This window comes from Macaca thibetana, chromosome X, assembly GCF_024542745.1.
Source record: "Macaca thibetana thibetana isolate TM-01 chromosome X, ASM2454274v1, whole genome shotgun sequence".
In the NCBI taxonomy this organism is placed as follows: domain Eukaryota; kingdom Metazoa; phylum Chordata; class Mammalia; order Primates; family Cercopithecidae; genus Macaca; species Macaca thibetana.
The window spans coordinates 130,471,474-130,490,333 of NC_065598.1; the positions used below are offsets into that span (position 1 = coordinate 130,471,474).

General features: G+C 54.7%; 1 protein-coding gene and 2 pseudogenes across 1 annotated transcript; 2 read left to right on the forward strand and 1 right to left on the reverse strand.

The window, feature by feature from the left end:
* Positions 1–1,189: 1,189 nt before the first annotated feature.
* On the forward strand, positions 1,190–7,863 carry SMIM10L2A (small integral membrane protein 10 like 2A). The gene is made up of 2 exons (XM_050776741.1): positions 1,190–2,030; positions 2,947–7,863. The coding sequence occupies exon 1, from the start codon at positions 1,442–1,444 to the stop codon at positions 1,676–1,678; it is 237 nt and encodes a 78-aa protein (XP_050632698.1). The 5' UTR covers positions 1,190–1,441; the 3' UTR covers positions 1,679–2,030; positions 2,947–7,863.
* On the reverse strand, positions 7,475–7,592 carry LOC126946960 (uncharacterized; annotated as a pseudogene).
* A 4,517-nt stretch (positions 7,864–12,380) lies between the features above and the next one.
* LOC126946450 (rootletin-like) lies at positions 12,381–18,211 on the forward strand (annotated as a pseudogene).
* Positions 18,212–18,860: the final 649 nt, after the last annotated feature.

Genomic DNA, 18,860 nt, shown 5'->3' on the forward strand with positions numbered 1-18,860 from the left:
AACCTGGGAGGAAGAGATAGCAGCGAGCTGAGATCATCAGCCTGGAAGACAGAGTGAGGCTTAGCCTCAAAAAAAAAAAAAAGACTAGAAAACAGAAAAAGAAAAGAAAAACCATGCCCGGCCTCCTGCCCCAGCATTTTTTTGATGCATGTATACCCATGCATGGATGTGTTGTGTTGTTGATAAAATCGTGATGTCCACACAATAACCTAGTGACTCTAGAACTGGCTTTTTTTTTTTTTTTTTTTTTTTTTTAACTCGACCATGTAGGTAGGACAATTGCCCAATCAGTGCATATGGATCCGCTGCGTTCCTTAAACAGTTAGTGGGATACCACAGAGATGATCAGGCGTGACGGTGAACAGGTATTTTGAGAGTTCTTAAATACCCACGTCAACCTTTGTTGTGAAAACTGGGATGGGGTCGGGTGAACCTACTTCTTGCTGACAGTTTTTCAAAAGTCATGACCATAACGAAGTGCGAGCATTTCCCCACTTCATTAAAACAGTCTGAAAAAACGCTACTGGGTTTTGATTGGGTTACCTTTAACAAGGATTGAATGAAACCACGAAAGGGCTTTTAAGCACACCGGCAACAAACAAACAAAAAGGCCATAAACAAGAGCAAATGAAAACCCGAGACGACCTTGTGCAACCACCGGGGCAAACAATGGATTAAGAGTGCTTGGAAAGGGAAGGACAATGGGGAAATTCGCCAATAAAGAGATATACGTGACCAGCAAATATACCAGAAAGGGAAAAATGCACGCGTGTGGGCTTGATGGCACTCTGTAGCGCAGAGTTACTGCACCATGCTGATTAAAGGTACAATGGCTTGGCTGATCAGTTTTCAGGGGAGACCGTGGGAGAAGGGAAGTGATATGAACAGGCAGAGGCTTCTACATGTGCTTTCTGTACAGAATCAGCGTAGCGGTCCAGATTGTCCTCCTCCACTCCCGCTCCACCCTGGGAAATGGTATCAAAGCGATCCCTGGCAGCTCCACCCTTCAATCCACTCCAGCCTCGGGAGGTGCCCGGAAAGAAGCGGGGCCGTGTGGGCGGGACCGGGCAGTGGGAGGAGCTGAGCCTGCGGGGCCTGTCTAGTAGGCGGGGTCGCGACGCTGACGGTCTCTCTGCGGCTCCCGCTTGCGGGTGTGGCTACGCCCGCAGCGGAGCTATGGCGGGGGCGGGGGCGGCCCACAGTGAGGAGGTGTGGAGGGGGCGGAGCTGTGCGGGATCGTGGAGGAGGGGCCGAGGCAGCGGCAGCCTGAGCCCAGCTCCGCCTGGGGAACACGAGGGCGGGGCGCGGGAGCGGGCGCGGGGGCGGGGCGGACGGGGCTCCGGGCGACCCGTGGGGTGCGCTAGTGCTTGGGTCCCGGCGCCCTGAGGCTAGCGCTCGTGCGGGTCAGTCGGTCGGCGGGGCCTGCGCGGGGCCCGGGCCCATGGCGGCGTCGGCGGCTCTGTCTGCGGCAGCGGCGGCGGCCGCCCTGTCTGGCCTGGCGGTGCGGCTGTCGCGCTCAGCGGCGGCCCGAGGCTCCTACGGCGCCTTCTGCAAGGGGCTCACGCGCACGCTGCTCACCTTCTTCGACCTGGCCTGGCGGCTGCGCATGAACTTCCCCTACTTCTACATCGTGGCCTCGGTGATGCTCAACGTCCGCCTGCAGGTGCGGATCGAGTGAGCACCGGCGGCGGTGGCGGAGGCCCGGCTGGAGGGACGCCCGTGTCCCCGCCCGCCCCCGGCCGGGTCGCCGGCATGAAGGACAGCTGGGCCGCGGCGAGGGGTGGAGGCGGGGCGGCTCGGGCCCCTGCACTCTAGACCTACGCCGTCCGGGCAGGACCGCCCAGCCCTGGCCCCAGCCGCTGTCTCAGCCTGGGGAGCCCGGATCGCGCAGAAACGCACTGAACGGGCATCGGGCTCCAGAAACTACCTGGGCTCGGCCTACCTGTTGCCTCACATTGGCCAAAGAGGGGGAAACCAGAAGGAGGGAATTCTGCTGCGGCGACTTGACTTTCCAGGCCCCGAGCAGAAAGGTAGGAGGCGACAGGTTGGAATGGGGGAGGGGCGGTGGTTCTGCCCTCCAGATGTCAGGGCGCCTTGGTGGTCAGGGAGAAATATAAATATGGAAGGCACCGGGGCAAACCAGCCCAAAGAGCTGTGGAGCGCAGCTGAGGAAAGGAAAAGCAGCCGCAGGCTCTCCCCTCCTCCCCAGTCATGATTGCTGGATAGGGTGAGGGGCGGACCCCTCCCGCCCACGTCCCAGTGCCTGCCTCCCTTTCCACAGAGGCCCCCAGGGTGTCCCCTGAACCCTGAGGAATGGAGGGTAATGGGCTGGGGGCGGCCCCGGGCAGGCCCTAGAGGAGCAACGATGCCCCCACCCTTCTCTTCCCCAGCAGTCTGTGGGCATAGGGAGGACCGTTCTCTTCTAGGCTGAGCCCTGTGTCTGGTCTGTTCTCAGCCCTCAGCCCTGGGACTCTCTGCAGCTCCTGCACAGCCCTTGGCAAAACTGCCTCCTGCCCTGTCTTTGGGGCCAGGGGACTGGTCTCTGCCTGCTCCTGCTGTCCCTCATGTTCTCCTGCCCCTACCTGAGGGCACCCCGCAAGCCCTGTATTTGGAGACAGGGAAGAGTGGGAGAGACGCATTCCTACCGTCCCCTCCCCCACAGTCTTGCTCCTCCGCCATGTCAGCCCATGCTCCCTAAGGCCCCTAGCTAGCAAGGCCCTCCCAGGGCCAGAGTCGCATCCTCCAGCCCCAGACGGCCTCTAGAAGCCTACTGTGTACTGAAGTGATCTGGGAAAAAGAGACCTCCCTGAGCACACAGCAGCTCTCAGCCTGGGGTGGGCAGAGCAGATGGAGAAGAGGCTTGCAGAGGAGGCCATTCCTGGGGGAAGCAAGGACGTGTCTGGTGGCCAGGCAACTGAGGTCCCCATCTCTTTTTTTCTCTTTCAGGCATTGGCGTTTGTAGGCGGTGACCTGCCCCTTCTTTGGCCTTGCCAAGAGTCTCATCCCTGCCTGGGGGCACCTCTGGCCCTGGACTTGCCTGGGCAGAGGCAGCGTGAAGGACGTGAACAGGAGAAGGGCCTTCCTAGTAGAGGCACAGCATGGACAAAGGCTCACGGGGTGGGGGTGCCCAGGGATCGAGTCCTGGCTTGGGAAGGAAGGTCTGAGTTCCCTGGGAACTGAGATCTGCTGGCAGCACTGTGAGAGGTGTATTTCCCCCTTCTAATGACAGAGGAAACTGAGGCTTCGGGGGGGGGTTTACCCTTGACACGCAGATAGGAGGAGGAGGAACTGCATGTGCCCCTGGGCCTGCAGGCCCCCACACCCCTCCCCAGTCTTCTCCAAGACCTGGCATGGTGGGAGGAGGGAAGGGGAAGTAGAGAGGGAAGCATAGGGCTCCTGGGGCACCAAGGGAGAAAGGGGCCTAGGGGTATGGAATCTGGGGATCTCACTTTCTTTGGAGCAGTACCGAAGGTCACAGGGAAGATCAGGAGGACAGACAGCTGAGATAGGAGACAGAAGAGATGGGCCCCAGGACCCTTGGGGAGCCAAGCTCTCCCCAACAGCCTAACTTCCCCACCCCACCTGGAGCTTCACCAAGGGCTCCTCAGCAGTGCAGTGGCACAAGCCTCCCAGTTTGGTGGGCAAGTGGGGGTGATCTTGGTGTTGTGGCTCCTGGAGACACACATAACCAGGAGGGTGAAAGGATAAACTTGGGGTGTGCTGGGGCTGAGACCCATGGCATGACCCCAATTCTCTCTCCTCAAGTTCGACCCCCCATCCCCAGGACCACACAGGAGAATCTCATCTCACGGCTTGGATTGGTCCTGGGGGCCCCCGGGTGTGCTGCTAGCCGGTGTACAATGGTCAGGAGCAGCCCAGAGGGGAGCCAGGAAGAGACCCTCGCCCTCACCCTCTTTCCCCATTTCACCATCTCTTGCACTGGTACCCCGAGGGCCACGTTCTCAGTTCCTGGGACTGAAAACTGCAGCAGTCTGGCCAGCTCCAGGGGCAGAGTGGCCCAGCCACCTACCATGTACCCTCCTCAGCTGCCCACTGGACTCAGGTCCTGCATGAAGCTGTCCTCCTGCCTCACCCCAGAAGAGGCTGGACAGTGGCTGCCTTGTGCCCCTTGCAGTCTTCCACATCCAAGGCCTGATGACGTGCCTCCTTGTCCCAAGTTTCATGGGAACCCCTGACCCTGCTGGCCCCTCTCATCTACCCCAACCCTGTCCACCCTGGACCACCTCCAGGGGCCTGTCAGCCTGCTGGTCCCCCCAACAGATCTTTGGGGGCAGCCTCTATAGGACAAGAGTGACACAGGGCTGGAGGAGAAGAGGAGTGAGGAGCTTCCTTTTGTCTGATGCACAGATGTGGCCCTTTCAAACCCTGGTGTCACCCTCTGGGTGACTGGATCCCCAGCTCCACCCTCTTCCTGGGCCAGCCAGGAAGGATGGAGGAAAGCTCTTTGCTGATTGCATGTGTGGGAGTGTGGGGGGTGACTGAGCCCTCCCCATGCAAGGGGCTCGGCCTGGGACCCTGGAACCTGCTTCCCTACTGGGAGAAATGTGCATCAGAGCTGCAGGGGTCCCTACCCTAAGAGACCCCTGACTGCAAGGAGCCCCACCCCATAAGAGGGGCACGGAAGTCCATGTCCGCCCACCCCCGGTGGCTCCTGGTGTGGCTGTATTGGCCTAGAGGGGCTGGCTGGGGAGGGGCAGGGCCAAGCCCTCAGCATCTGCTCCTGTCCCTGCTTTTTCACCCCTGCTGCCTGAAGTAGTAGCCCCGCCTGCTGCTTCTCCACCTCCCCTCCCCACCTCTTCTCTCCCCGATGGGGCCCTTGCTGCGTGATGGGGTCTCCATGCACTTTATTTATTTGCAGTCTGTTTTCCAGGCAGTGGAGCTTCTAGACACCGACTGGAATGACATACTTTTCTGTGCGTGATTCACTGTGTACTGGTCAGCACAGGCTGGCCTGAGACATGTTCTTGTTTCTGGTGTTGTCATGTCTTCTTGTTTTCTCTAAGTTAAAAAAGAAAAAAAAAAGTCCTTGGTTTAATACACTAAAATCCCAACTGGAGGCCTCCCGTGTCTGGTGGGGGTGATGCAGTGGCCCTGGGTGGAGAGAGGCCCCATGGTGAGGTCACCGGCTCCCATGGCCATGAGCTGGCAGGGAGAAGCCTCTGGAGGCTAGGGCTGGGGGAGGCTGTAGCAGGCTGTGGCGGGGACCATGTTTCCTGTTCAGAGGCTGTGCTGAGACCCGACTTGACCCGGGCCACTGCCCCATGAGAAGCAGGCAGCAGCCTATCCTGGCCCCGAGAGGTAGCTGCTTGTCCTGTTGACAACCTTTGTTCAAACGATCCAAAACATAAGTCCCCTTCCATTTTAGCGTCTGGTGATCAAAAGTGTCTAAGTCAGTAGAATCCTGAGGGTGGACTAAGGTGAAGTGAACTGAAATGACGCAGGTCATTTTGTGTAGCACTGAGACTCCTCTCCTTGCCTGAGGCCACCTCCCACTGCCTCCCTACCAGCAAGGTTACTTCAGAATCTTGGAGAAGATAAAGGACCTGGCCCTGGAAGCCTGCTTCCCTTTCCCAATGTTGGAGGCAAACTCTGGCCCATCAGAGCCCCCTTTCCTAGTGGCTCCCACCGGAGAGCGCTTCCTAGTGGCTGCTATAAGCGTTGGCAAACAGGCAGAAGGCGGGGGAGGGAGGGCGGAGGGTAGTATTAGAGGAAGCCCCACAGGGCCCCGGTGGGGAGGCATCCTGAGGACACAGGGCTATGCTCAGATTCAGGAGTAGCCTGGGTTTAGAGGCCCTGGGGGCACTCCCGTTGCCAAGGGCTACCCAGGGGTCAGAGCACCCTGACAAGGAGGAGTCGTCCAAAAGCACTGGTGCTAATGCCCTATGGCATCTGCCACCACAGGAGAAATGGACCCCAGTCCTTAAGCTTCCCTCCCCTTTGTCTAGATGGTCCTCTTCATCCCCACTCCATGGATCACATGACTTGGCAAACCAAGATGGGAAATGATCCCCCCAGAGCCTGACTCCAAGGCCTCTTGAAGAGGGAGGACCACCCCTCCCATCCCTGCTACAGAGGAAAAGAAGGCAGGAAGGCCAGTTCTGCTCCGATGGGACCCCAGGAGACCTGAGCCCTGAGCCCAGCTCTTCCACTTACTACTGTGTGGTGCCAGGCAAACAGCACAACCTGGAGTTTTTAGTAAGGCTCTGTTGGGATGCTTGTAAGCAGTGAATACAATGTCTGTTCATTGTCATCAGGTCTCACCTGGAGCAGCCTTGTTACTGTGGGGAAAAGGAACCAAGTGAAGGGAACCGACCTCTGATGAGAGCCTGTCATGTGCCAGGCACCATTCTAGGTGCTTTGCATTCCTAATCTCATCATAATCCCACAACTACCTAACCGTTATCTCCATTTTACAGAGGAACCAAAGACAGTAACCAAGTCTGAAATAGAACCCCAAGAAGAAGCTCTTTTCCTGAGCTACCAATGCCCCCTGGAGAGGCAGGGAATTGGGCTGGAAGAACGGTGGAATGGAATAGCAAAGATGGAAGATGACCCTGTCCTTTCTGGGTGGGGTCCAGAAGAAATCCAGGGCTTGGATGAGGGGTAGACCTGGGAGCCTTCTCCAAATGGAGCTCCCCAGTGGGAGCAGCTGGGGCCACCCTGAGATGGGTCCACCTGTCTTTCTTCCATTCCACCTCTAGAGATTGACTGGGACCTAAGAGACTGAGTCAAGAGAGGGCAAGAGGGCAGCTAAGTAAGCGGGAAGTTCCAGGGGCAGCAGAGCAAATACATTGAGAAATGGGAAATATGAAGAGCATGCAAAATCCCATCCTACTCCTACCCACCCTACTCCCAAGGGAAATTGCTGGGTTTTGGACGAATTTTCACTTCGTGTGCATCTTTTATGTATGTAAAACTACAAACATACTACTTTGAAATCTGATTCCACTATTTTATGTTTGTCTTACCATGTTATTATGCATTTTCCTACATCCAAAGTTACCTAGTATCTCTTTTGTATGAAGGTTTCATCATGTATCCCCCAGAGCCCTTTGGTTGTTTTTCTTTGTTGTCATTTATTTTGGTGGGGGTTGGTTTGCTTTTTATTGTTGTTTTTCCTTGTTTTTATAAGTGATACAGTGACAGATGTCGTTGTGGATAAATGCTGTGGCACAGTCATGATCAATTCCTTGATACATATTCCTAGAAAGTACACCAAAGGGTATGCATGGCTTAGGGCTTTTGATACTCTCCAGAGTTGGGATACCAAGTTACACTACTCACTCCAGTCAGGATGAGAGTTTTTTGAGACAATGGTGGCGATTCTGATTCAATAGATTAAAAAACTTATTACTACCTTTCATTACCTCAAACTGGGTGTATTTCCCTTCCTTCAAGATCAATATATTTAACCCATCACTTTTCTAAAATGTTTCCCTTAAAAAAAAAAAAAAAACTACAGCACCTGGTATTCCTGGCAGTTTCCCCTTCAAGCACTAACCAGCCCCAACCCTGCTTGGCTTCCAAGATCAGACGAGATTGGGCACATTCAGGGTGGTATGGCTATAAATGCATATTTCCTTCTTGACCATCTCTATTTTAAGGCTAGAGCTAACTCTTTTTCCTAGGAGAGAGAACTTGATCCTTTCCTTCTACTCTACTTTACCTATCCCTGAGTCTCACAACGGGTTTGTCAGTCTCTCAGTTTGATAGGTTAAAATAGTTTATTTTGATCTTTTATTTTGTATTCCTTTGAATACATAATGAGGATTAAATATTTTCATAGGCCTATTGCTTAGTTGTCCTTCTGTTTTCAACTATAGAGAGTAATTTTTTTTTTTTTTAAAAAAAGGAAACGAGATATGCCTTTTATCATTCAGTGATGGGTAGCAACTTCAGGTGAGGATGTCAGTTTGAACTAACTTGAAAGAACACCACCCTAATCCACTGCTTCCCCACCTTCTTTCCCAAACACACCATAATGATGGATAGCATATTTTAAAAATATTTTAAAAATAGTAGCCATTCTCAAAAGTGTAACAAGAAACCTCTAAGACCCAGAAGCAGAAGGAATGCAGAGCAGTAAATGGGACCTGAAGCTTCATAGCCCTTGGAAGCTAGCAAGGGAAACAGGTCTGAGAAGCTAGGAAAGAGAGCTAAACTGTGGGTAGGTACTGCATGTGATAGGGAGCCAGAACTAGGTGTTCTGTATGGGTCTAGGTGGTAGGAAAATGTTTCCATCATGAATGAAAACTAGAATATCTTGATCTATCCACCTCAGGTCTCTCCTGAAAATGAGTCCCCTGCTTAAACCATGGTTTGAAATGAAGTGAAACATCTAGACTCTCAATTCCTAATTCTGCACTGTGCTCAGTGCAGGGTCTGGATTTGTACCAATATGCCAAAAAAACAAACAAACAAAAACAAAAACAAAAACAAAACCTCAAGTGGTGAGTAGGATATGTATATACACAAAATATACCGCTGGGCCCCTTCAGTTAAATTAAACAACACTGAAGACAAAGGAAATATCCTAAAAGTCACTAGAGAGGAAAGACACATTATCCATAAAAAGAAAAGCAAGCATCATCCACAACAATGGGTGCCAGAAGACAATGCATCAGTAAGGGTTCAGTTGCAGGAAACAGAACTCACTGTAGCTGTTTTAAACAGAAGTTCAATTGAACCATGGACCAGGTCCTTACAAAATTATTTCAAGGCGGAAAGAGAGAAAGGTAGGTTGGGCCTCTAAAAACACTCTCAGGGTACCACAGCAGAACTGGCTCATTAAGGTAGGTAACACTTGTACTCAATTCAGATGGTAGGAAATTGGGAGCCCAACACTGAAGCTATTAACTTCAAGAAGACATTCCTGTAGCTGTGATTCAGAGATCAGAAATCTGCTGTCATATCACAACCACCTTTTGACACCATGAAGCTAGTTACAACACAAAGGAACACTGAAGCAGGAAAACATAAAGTCTGCATGACTGTGTTCACAAGCAGAAAGACCCAAAGAAGCAGGAAGGTGGCTGCTGCTTCCCATCCATCATTTCAGTCTCACCCAAGAGTACCTAACTGGTGGGATATCATTCATATTCAGAACCTCCTACTACAGGGTAATCTGAGAAATACAGATTTGGACTTTTCTGACTGTGAAGTCCAGGAAGGTACATTAGGGGACTGGGATGGTTACTTAGTCTCGATTTTCCATGTGTCACAATGTCTTCAAAGCATGACAAGAAATCCATAAGCCTAGAACTTATGAAAAAATGTGAAATGAACACCTTCGGACACATAGAAGAACTTGGACATTTTACTATCCATCAACTCTTGCTGAAACAATTACTGAAAATATGTATGTTAGCAATAAGAACGAGAAACCCACAAGGAAGGAATGGAAGTCAAGAAATAATAGCAAGTAAATGGTAATTAAAAGGGGTTTAAAAATATCAACATACATTGATGGTTAAGCAAACAAGGAAGGAGAAAAAAATAACATATTTATTGAGAACTTACTTTGTGTCAGGTACTGCTCTAAGCACGTTACATGTACTAAATAATGTAATGCCATGACCCTAAAACAGAAACTTACATTATCATTCTTTATAAACATGAGGAAACTTGGGCTCAGAGCAGTGAAGAAACTTGCCCAAGGTCACACACCTGGAGGAGCAAAGATTTGTACCCATATAGTTTTTCTCCTGAGTCTGTACTCTCAGTGTGTACTCACACTTATAAAAAGAGGGATGGGTAGAAGGAAATGTATGGAGAAGGGGAGGAGAAAAGTTTTCTGTGCACTTATAACAAGCTTATACTAAAATTCAAAACAATAACATGAGAATTGTGGAGATAGAGTGCTGGGGGAAGATAACATGGGTAAGGCTTTTGTTTTGTCAGGAAAAGAATTGAGCTGCTGAATAACTCGAAAAAATATAATTTTTAGTGTGCATGTTTAAAATTTAAGGTTAGGAAGATCCTGGGAAGGTGGTGGAGTAGGAATCAGTCTCCCCACTGAGATAAAAATTGCACTGACAGACCCCGATATAGCTATTTTGGAACTCTTCAGTATATTGAAGACTTGCAATTTCCATGGGAAAGTTTGGAGGTAAAGTGTGTTCTTGGTCCACTAGCAACTATCCATCCAGCAGCCCCAGCCCTGTGGCAAGCACAGTGCACATGTTAATGGAACAGTTTCCACATAGCTTACATGAGCAAGGGTGGGCAAAAAGGAACTTGCCCTCCCAATATTGCACATCTGTACTCAGATAGCTGATTGCTGCTCGTGATCACAGACTTGCAGACAAAGAGGCGGGTGACCATTATTGTTGCACCTCTCTTCATTGTTGCAAGTCCCTCCCGCTCTGGCTGAAGCAACTTCCCAAGATTTAAAGGGTTAGCACCACTTTTCCTTTTCCTTCCTTCATTTTACCCTTTTCTCCTTTTGGAAGCCAGAGATTAAAGACTAGGACGTTCAAAAACAACTGCACATATGGGGGAAATCAGAAAGTGACTGCACATGCACAGGGAAAGCTGCAGGCTCAGAAAACACCTGAGAAGATCTTAAGTTTACACCCCAGGCTAATCTTTGGCAAAGAAAAAACCTACAGCAATAAAAAGAAACACAATAAATAAAAACAATAACAAAATCAGCAAACACCAAGGAAGGGGAAGAATCTGGTTTCCAAAATTCTCACATTATTAGATTCAAATGTCTAATTTTCAACAAAAAATCACAAGGCATACAAAGAAACACGAAACTATGGCACATTCAAAGGAAAAAAATTAAATCAATCAACAGAAACAGTCCCTGATCTAGTATATATGACAGCAGATCTACTAGACAAAGACTGTAAAACAACTCTCTTAAAAATGCTCAAGAACTAAAGGAAGATGTGGAGAAAATCAAGAAAGTGATGCATGAACAAAATGGAAATATCAAGAAAGAGATAGAAAGCCCAAGAAAGAAACCAAAAATAAACTGTGGAGCCAAAAAGTACAAAAGCTGAAATTTAAAAATCAGAAGAGGGGTTTAAAGGCAGACTTGAGCATGGCAAAAGAAAGAATCAGCAACCTCGAAAATAGGACAATGGAAATTATCAAGTCTGAGGAACAGGTAGATAAAAGATTGAAGAAAAGATGAACAGAGCCTAAGGGACTTGTGGATACCACCAAGCCCATCAACATATGCATTGGGGAAGTCCCAAAAGGGAAAGAGAGAGAGAAAGGGGCAAAGGAAATGTCTGAAAAAATAATGACCAAAAACTTAACAAATTTTATGAAAGACATGAATATAAACCTCCAAGAATCTCAATGAATGCCAAGTAAGATGAACTGAAAGATGCCCCAAAACCAAGGCACCTTATAATGAAACTTTCAATAGACAAAGACAAAGAGAAAAATCTTGAAAGCATCAAGAGAAAAATGACTCATCATATACAAGTGATCCTCAATGAAACTGTTAGCAATTTTATCTTCAGAAACATTAGATGACAGAAGGCTGTGGGCTGATATATTCAGCATGCTAAAAATATGTTGACTGGCCGGGCGCGGTGGCTCAAGCCTGTAATCCCAGCACTTTGGGAGGCCGAGGCGGGTGGATCACGAGGTCAGGAGATCGAGACTATCCTGGCTAACATGGTGAATCCCCGTCTCTACTAAAAATACAAAAAACTAGCCGGGCGTGGTGGCGGACGCCTGTAGTCTCAGCTACTTGGGAGGCTGAGGCGGGAGAATGGCGTGAACCCGGGAGGCGGAGCTTGCAGTGAGCCGAGATCACGCCACTGCACTCCAGCCTGGGAGACACAGCGAGACTCCGTCTCAAAAAAAAAAAAAAAAAAAAAAAAATGTTGACTAAGAATGCTATATCTGGCAAAACTGTTCCTCAAATGTGAGGGAGAAATTAAGATATTCCCAGATAAACAAAAGCTAATGGAGTTTGTTACCACTACACCTGTCCTGCAAGAACTGCTCAAGAGAGTACTGCAAGGTGAAATGAAAGGATAATAGATAGGAACTCAAAGCTGTATGAAGAAATAAAGATTCCCCCCTTCTTTCCTCCCCTATTCCCTCTTCTCTTTTCCTTCCCTTTCTCTCCCTTCTCCTCCCTTCTCCTTCATCCTTCCTCTTCTCTCAGATCCCCCCTGCCTCCGCTTCCCTCCTCTCCTGTCCTTTCCCATCCCCTCCCCTCTCAACCCCCATCCCGCTCCTCCCACGGCTGTGGTCACATGGGGCGCAGCGGGATTTAAGCTTAATCTGCCTGGTGCTCAGCACAGCAGCCTGACTGTGGGGTGTGCTGACTGAGCTAGTCTTGGGGTCCTGAAGAAGGGAGCTGAAGGGATGCCCACAGACACCCCACCATGAGTTTGGGGCTGTAGAGGGCACAAGAGGCCCAGCTGACGCTGGAGACGGTTATCCAGACACTGGAGAGAAGCGTCCTGGGCCAGGAGAAGGGCTTGGGCGCACGGGACCTGGCCCAGGACCCTCAGACCATCATCCTACCTGTCCGCATCAGGGAGATTGTCACCTGCAACCTCTCCCGGCCTGAGCGCCTAGTCCCACTATGGACCACAGAGATGGCACTGCTGCTCTCACTGCAGGAGAAGAACCAGCTGCAGCAGCAGGAGCTATCGCACGTGGAGGACTTGCTGGCCCAGAGCCACGCCAAGCGTGATGAGCTCACCATTAAGTCCAATGCGCTGGAGCAGCCTGTGCGTCTGGAGTCTGGAGAGCTGGAGATGCAGGAGCCCAGGGGGCTGCTACAGCAGAGTGTGGAGCTGTGGAGGCAGCTGCAGGAGGAGCAGGCCTCCTACTGGCCGCAAGCTGCTGGCCTACCAGGAGGGCCAACAGCGGCAGGCCCAGCTTGTGCAGCAGCTGCAGGCCAAGATTCTCCAGTACAAGAAGAGGTGCTCGGAGCTGGAGCAGCAGCTGCTGGAGAGATCGGGAGAGCCTGAGCAGCAGCGACTGAGGGACACAGAGCACAGCCAAGACCTGGAGAGCGCCCTCATCCGGCTGGAGGAGGAGCAGCAGAAGAGTGCCAGCCTGGTCCAGGTGAATAGCATGCTCTGAGAGCAGCTGGACCAGGCAGGCTCGGCCAGCCAGGCTCTGAGTGAGGACATACGAAAGGTGACCAGCGACTGGACACACAGACGCAAGGAGCTGGAGCAGCGGGAGGTGGCATGGAGGCTCAAGGAGGAGTCCTTCAACGCCTACTTCAGCAATGAGTACAGTCGTCTGCTACTCCTCTGGAGGCAGGTGGGGGTCGGGTGGCTGGTCAGCGAGGTGAAGACGTCCACCGTGAGGGACCTGCCGTAGCTGGGAGGGGAGCTGGCCTGGAAATCATGCGCTGTCCAGGAGGGGGGTTGGTACAGAGCACGGGCCTGCGGCTGGCGGAGAGCGGGGCTGAAGCAGCCCTGGAGAAGCAAGTCCTGCTGCAGGTCCAGCTAGAGGAGCAGCTGCAGGACAAGGTGCTCCACAAGAAGGACCTGGCCCAGCAGCAGATGCAAAGCGACCTGGACAAGGCCGACTTCAGTGCCAGAGTGACAAAGCTGGCCCTGGCAGTGGAGCGTCTTCAGAAGCAGAATCTGGAGTAGGATTAGATCAACAAGGCTCTCGGCAAGCCTGAGGCCCTGGAATCCCTGTGGCTACAGGAGCAGTAGGCCCTGGAGACAGAGGATGGAGAAGGGCTGCAGCACACCCTGAGGGACCTCGCATTGGCCGTCCTGTTGGACACTGAGATGGCGTCCAGTTGACCGGCTCCAAGCACACCACGGACGCATCCGAAGGCAGCCTGCGGGGCTCTCGGGCCAGAGGATCCCGTCCCCACCACAGCGCTCCTGGCCGGGTAGCAGCCCTTCGCCCCACCGAGGCAGGTCCGTGGCTAGCTCAAACTCCTCCAGGCTCGCCCTGATCCACTCTGCCCTACACAAGCGCCAGCTGCAGGTCCAGGACACGCGTGGGCACTATGAGGCAAACCAGGACCTTCTGGGCACCCTGTGGAAGCAGCTTAGTGACAGCGAGGTTGAGCGGCGGGCCCTAGAGGAACAGCTCCAGCACCAGCAGGACAAGAACGATGGCGCCATGCAGGCCCATGAGGACGCCCAGTGCGAGGTACAGCGGCTGCTGAACGCCAATGAGCTGCTGAGCAGGGAGAAGAGCAACCTGGCGCACAGTCTGCAGGTGGCCCAGCAACAGGCCAAGGAGCTTCTGAAGGAGCGGGAGAAGCTGCAGGCTGCCCAGGAGGAGCTGCAGCGCCATCGGGACCGACTGAGGAAGAGCAAGAGGATGCGGTGCAGGATGGTGCATAGGTGCCTCAGGAGCTTGAGCGCAGCCATAAACAGCTAGAGCAGCTGGAAGGCAAGCGCTCAGGCCTGGCGAAGGAGCTGGTGGAGGTGAGGGAGGCGCTGAGCTGCCCCACACTGCAGCGGGACATGCTGCAGGCCCAGAAGGCTCAGGTGGCGGAGGCGCTGACCAAGGTTGAGGCTGGCCGGGTGGAACTCGAGCTGTCCATGACCAAGCTGAAGGCAGAGGAGGCATCCCTGCAGGACTCCCTGTCCAAGCTGAGTGCCCTCAACGAGAGCCTGTCTCAGGACAGGCTGGATCTGAACCTCCTTGTCGCCCAGCTGGAAGAAGAAAAGGCAGCCCTGCAGGCCCGGCTGAGGCAAGCGGAGCAGGAAGCCACTGTGGCGCGGGAACAGCAGGAGCGGCTGGAGGAGCTGCGGCTGGAGCAGGAGGTGGCGCTGCAGGGCTCTGGAGGGCCTGGAGGGCTGGAGTGGCAGAGGACCTCCAGGAGGCGCTGGAGCAGCAGCTCCCCAGGCTGCTTCATGAGCTCAGCCGGCTGCAGGAGCAGCTAGCTCAGCTCTCCCAGCAGCTGAGCGGGCAGCAGCAGGAGCTGGAGCAGGCCGGGTGGGAGCCACAGTGGCAGGTGAAGGCTCCGGAGCGAGTGGCCCAGGAGAAGGAGGCGCTAGCCAAGGGGCGCACTGGCCTGACTATGCAGCTGGCTGCAGCAGAGCATGAAGGCATCACCCTGTCAGAGGAGGCCACACGCCTGCGCTTGGAGAAGGAAGCCCTGGGGGCAGCCTGTTTGAAGTGCAATAGCACCTGGCTCAGCTCGAGGCCCGTCGGGATCAGGCTGGAAGCCGGTGGGCAGGTCCTGCTGTTGGCCAAGGAGACCCTGACTGGGGAGCTGGCGGGGCTGCGGTAGCAAATAATAGCTACACAGCAGAAAGCCAGCCTAGACAAGGAGCTGATGGCTCAGAAGCTGGTGCAGGCTGAGCGGGATGCCCAGGCCTCTCTGCGGGAGCAGTGGGCAGCCCAGGAGGAGGACTTGCAGGGAGTCCAGCCCGAAAAGGAGGCAGCATGGCGGGAGCTGGAAGCCAAGAGGGCCCAGCTGCAGAGTCAGCAGCAGCGTGAGCAGGAGGAGCTGCTGGCCCAGCTGGAGATCGAGAAGGAAGGGCTGAGCAAGGAGATCACTGCCCTGCAGCAGGAGCGCGATGAGGGCCTCCTCTTGGCCCAGGGTAAGAAGCAGCAGGCCTTGTCTCTGAAGGGGTCTGAAAAGACTCCGTCAGAGAAGTTGTCAGAGAAGTTGATGGGTACAAGGCACAGCCTGGCCACCAGTTTCAGCGGGAGCTGCTGGAGGCCCAGCGCAAGCTGCGTGAGGGCCAGGAGGGCCTTAAGGTGCAGCGCCAGGAGGCGGACAAGCTGTGGCGCAGTCTGGGCGAGGGCGCCAAGGAGCGTGAGGCACTGCGGGCCGCTGGGAAGAAGGTAGAGAGCGAGTGCATCAACCTGAAGTTTACCGATGAGGACAAGGAGCAGAAGCTGGCACTCCTAGAGGAGGCACAGGCAGCCATGGGCAAGGAGGACGGTGAGCTTCAGACTGGGCTGCAGGAGGTGGAGTGCTCACGGCTGGAGGCTTGGAGGGAGCTACAGGAACTCTGGCGTCACATGAAGATGCTGGACAGTGAGAATACCAGGGTGGGCCGCGAGCTGGCAGAGCTGCAGGGCCGCCTGGCGCTGGGCTAGCGGGCAGAGAAGGAGAGCCGGCGGGAGACCCTGGGCCTCCGGCAGATGCTGCTGAAGGGCGAGACCAGCCTGGAGGCGACGCGGCAGGAGCTCCAGGTAGCCCAGCGGAAGCTGCCGGAACAAGAAGGTGAGCTCCGATTCCGCGAGCGAGGCCTGCTGGGCTCCCTGGAGGAGGTGCGCGGCACCGAAAACCAGCAGCTGGACCACGCCCGTGGCCTGGAGCTCAAGCTGGAGGCTGCGCAGGCCGAGGCTGCGGAGCTGGGCCTGCGGCTGAGTGCGGCCGAGGGCCAGGCACGAGACCTGGAGGCCGAGCTGGCCCGCGTGGGGGTGCAGCGGTGCGCAGTGGAGGCCCAGCTAGGTGGCCTGCGCTCCGCTCTTTGCCGCGGCCTCGCCCTCGGTTGCGCGCCCAGCCCAGCCCAGCCCAGGCCAGCCCCGCCACCGGTGCCGGGCTCCCCTACCCGGGATGCGCCCGCCGGAGGAAGCGGGGAAAGGCTTAGCCGCCCCAGCACCTTAGAATGCAGCCCTGGGTCCCAGCCACCATTTCCAGGACCTGCCACCTCCGCGGCTCCTCTAGACCTGGACCCAGAGGCAGTGCGCGGGGCCTTCCGGGAATTCCTGCAGGAGCTGCGGAGCACCCTGAGAGAACAGGACGAACTTCGGACCCAGAGTGCCCTGAATCGCCAACTGGCCGAGATGGAGGTCGAGAGGGACACCACGACCTCGAGGGCCAGGCAACTGCAGAAGGCGGTGGCTGTGACGAAGCCCTGCGCAGTGTGGATGGGCGGCTGAGCGGGGTCCAGGCGGAGCTGGCGCTGCAGGAGGAGAGCGTGCGGCTCAGTGAGCCGGAGCGCCGGCCCACGCTGGACCCGATGGCCACACTGGAGAGAAGCCTGCAGGCCACAGAGAGCGAGCTCTGGGCCAGTCAGGAGAAGATTAGCAAGATGAAGGCCAACGAGAGAAAGCTGAAGGGCGACAAGCGGTGCCTGGAGGAGATGCTGGACGCCTCCGAGAGCCGCACCATCAAGCTGGAACTGCAGCGGCACTCACTTGAGGGGGAGCCGTAGCACAGCCACCTGGGCCTGAGCGACCGCGAGGCCCGGGCCCAGGCCCTCCAGAATCAGATGGACTCTCTGCAGAGACAGGTGGCAGACAGTGAGGTGAAGGCAGGGATCCTGCAGCTGAAAGTGGAGTGGTTGAATGGGGCCCTGGCCAAGGTGGAGGAAAGGGAGGGGCTCCTGCGGGTCAAGATGCGAGGCCTGGCAGAGGCCCTGGCCTAGAGCAGTGCCAGCCTCAACCGCACCCAGGACAAGAACCTGCATCTACAGAAGGCTCTGACCGCCTGTGAACCTGACCGCCAAGTGCTCCTGGAATGGCTGGACGCTGCCGGGCAGACGTTGTCTGAGGCAGGGAAGCAGAGCAGCTCCCTTGGCGAGCAGGTGCAGACGTTGCCAGGTGAGGTGGCTGACCTGGAGCTGCAGCGGGCGGAGGCCGAGGGCCAGCTACAACAGCTTCGGGAGGTGCTGCAGCAGCGGCAGGAGGGCCAGGCTGCAGCCCTGCATACGGTCCAGAAGCTGCAGGACGATCAGAGGCTGCTGCAGGACGATCAGAGGCTGCTGCAGGAACGCCTGGGCAGCCTGCAGCGCGCCCTGGATCAGCTGGAAGCCGAGAAGCGGGAGGTGGAGCGCTCAGCCCTGCGGCTGGAGAAGGAGCTCGTGGCCCTCAGAAGGGTACTGGACAAGGTGGAGCGAGAGAAGCTTCGCAGCCATAAGGACACAGTGCCGCTGAGCGCAGAGAAGGGTCGCCCTAACCGGACCCTCATGGAGGCTGACCTGGAGCTGGCCGAGGGCCAGAGGCAGATCTAGCAGCTGGAGGCGCAGGTGGTGGCGCTGGAGCAGAGCCACAGCCCAGCCCAGCTGGAGGTGGACGCGCAGCATTAGCAGCTGGAGCTGCAGTAGGAGGTGGAGCGCCTGTGCAGTGCCCAGGCTGAAGGCACCCTAGAGGCATGGGAGCGGGCCCACCACCAGAGGGTGCGCGAGCTGGAGGATCAGGTATCCACACTGAAGGGACCAAAAGTTGCAGCAGGAGCTTCCAAGGAGCTCAGCACCCTTCTCCCCATCCTCAGGCCCCTCAGAGAAATAAGCCCCTGCTGGCATCTGGAGAACGGCCCTGTGCCCAGGACAGGGGAGGGCCCTCCTCTTGGACACCCCACCCAGAGCCCGGTCCCTTGGGGGCCTCGAGCTGAGGTGGAATGAGGAGGAGCCCCACTGGCAGTGCTGAGGAGAGGTACTCCAGCTCCAGGCCTGGAGAGGCTTCCCGGCATCGCCTGCGGACCCCACCTCTGTCCAGCCCCCCTCTTCCAGGATGAGCCACTGTAGATTGTACAAGGTCTTCTTTGAGAGGTAGAGCCAGGGTTGGAGAGAGCCCTTGTCTCTGGTCAGCCCTGGAGCATGGGTTCGTGGGAAAGAGGAAGGGGACCAGGCCCAGGGCAGGGGTCAGAGGCCCAGGCTTCCAGAGATCTCTCAGCCTTAGTTCAGAGTGTGTGTCAGGAAATTCCTCAGAGAGCTCAGAGCCCCTACTCTGTATTTTTACACCTTTTTACAATGTTAACTGCTCAGAACTGTTTTCTGTAACAAGAAGACCTCTTTTGCTTAAAAAAAAAAAAAAGTCTCAATAAATACATGGGCAATTATAAAAGATAGCATTATTATAACAACAATTTGTAACTCTACTTTTTGAATTGTGCATGGCTTAAGAGATTAACACATTTTAAAAATTATTAGTCTAAAAGATTGTATTATTGTAACTTTGATTTGTAACTC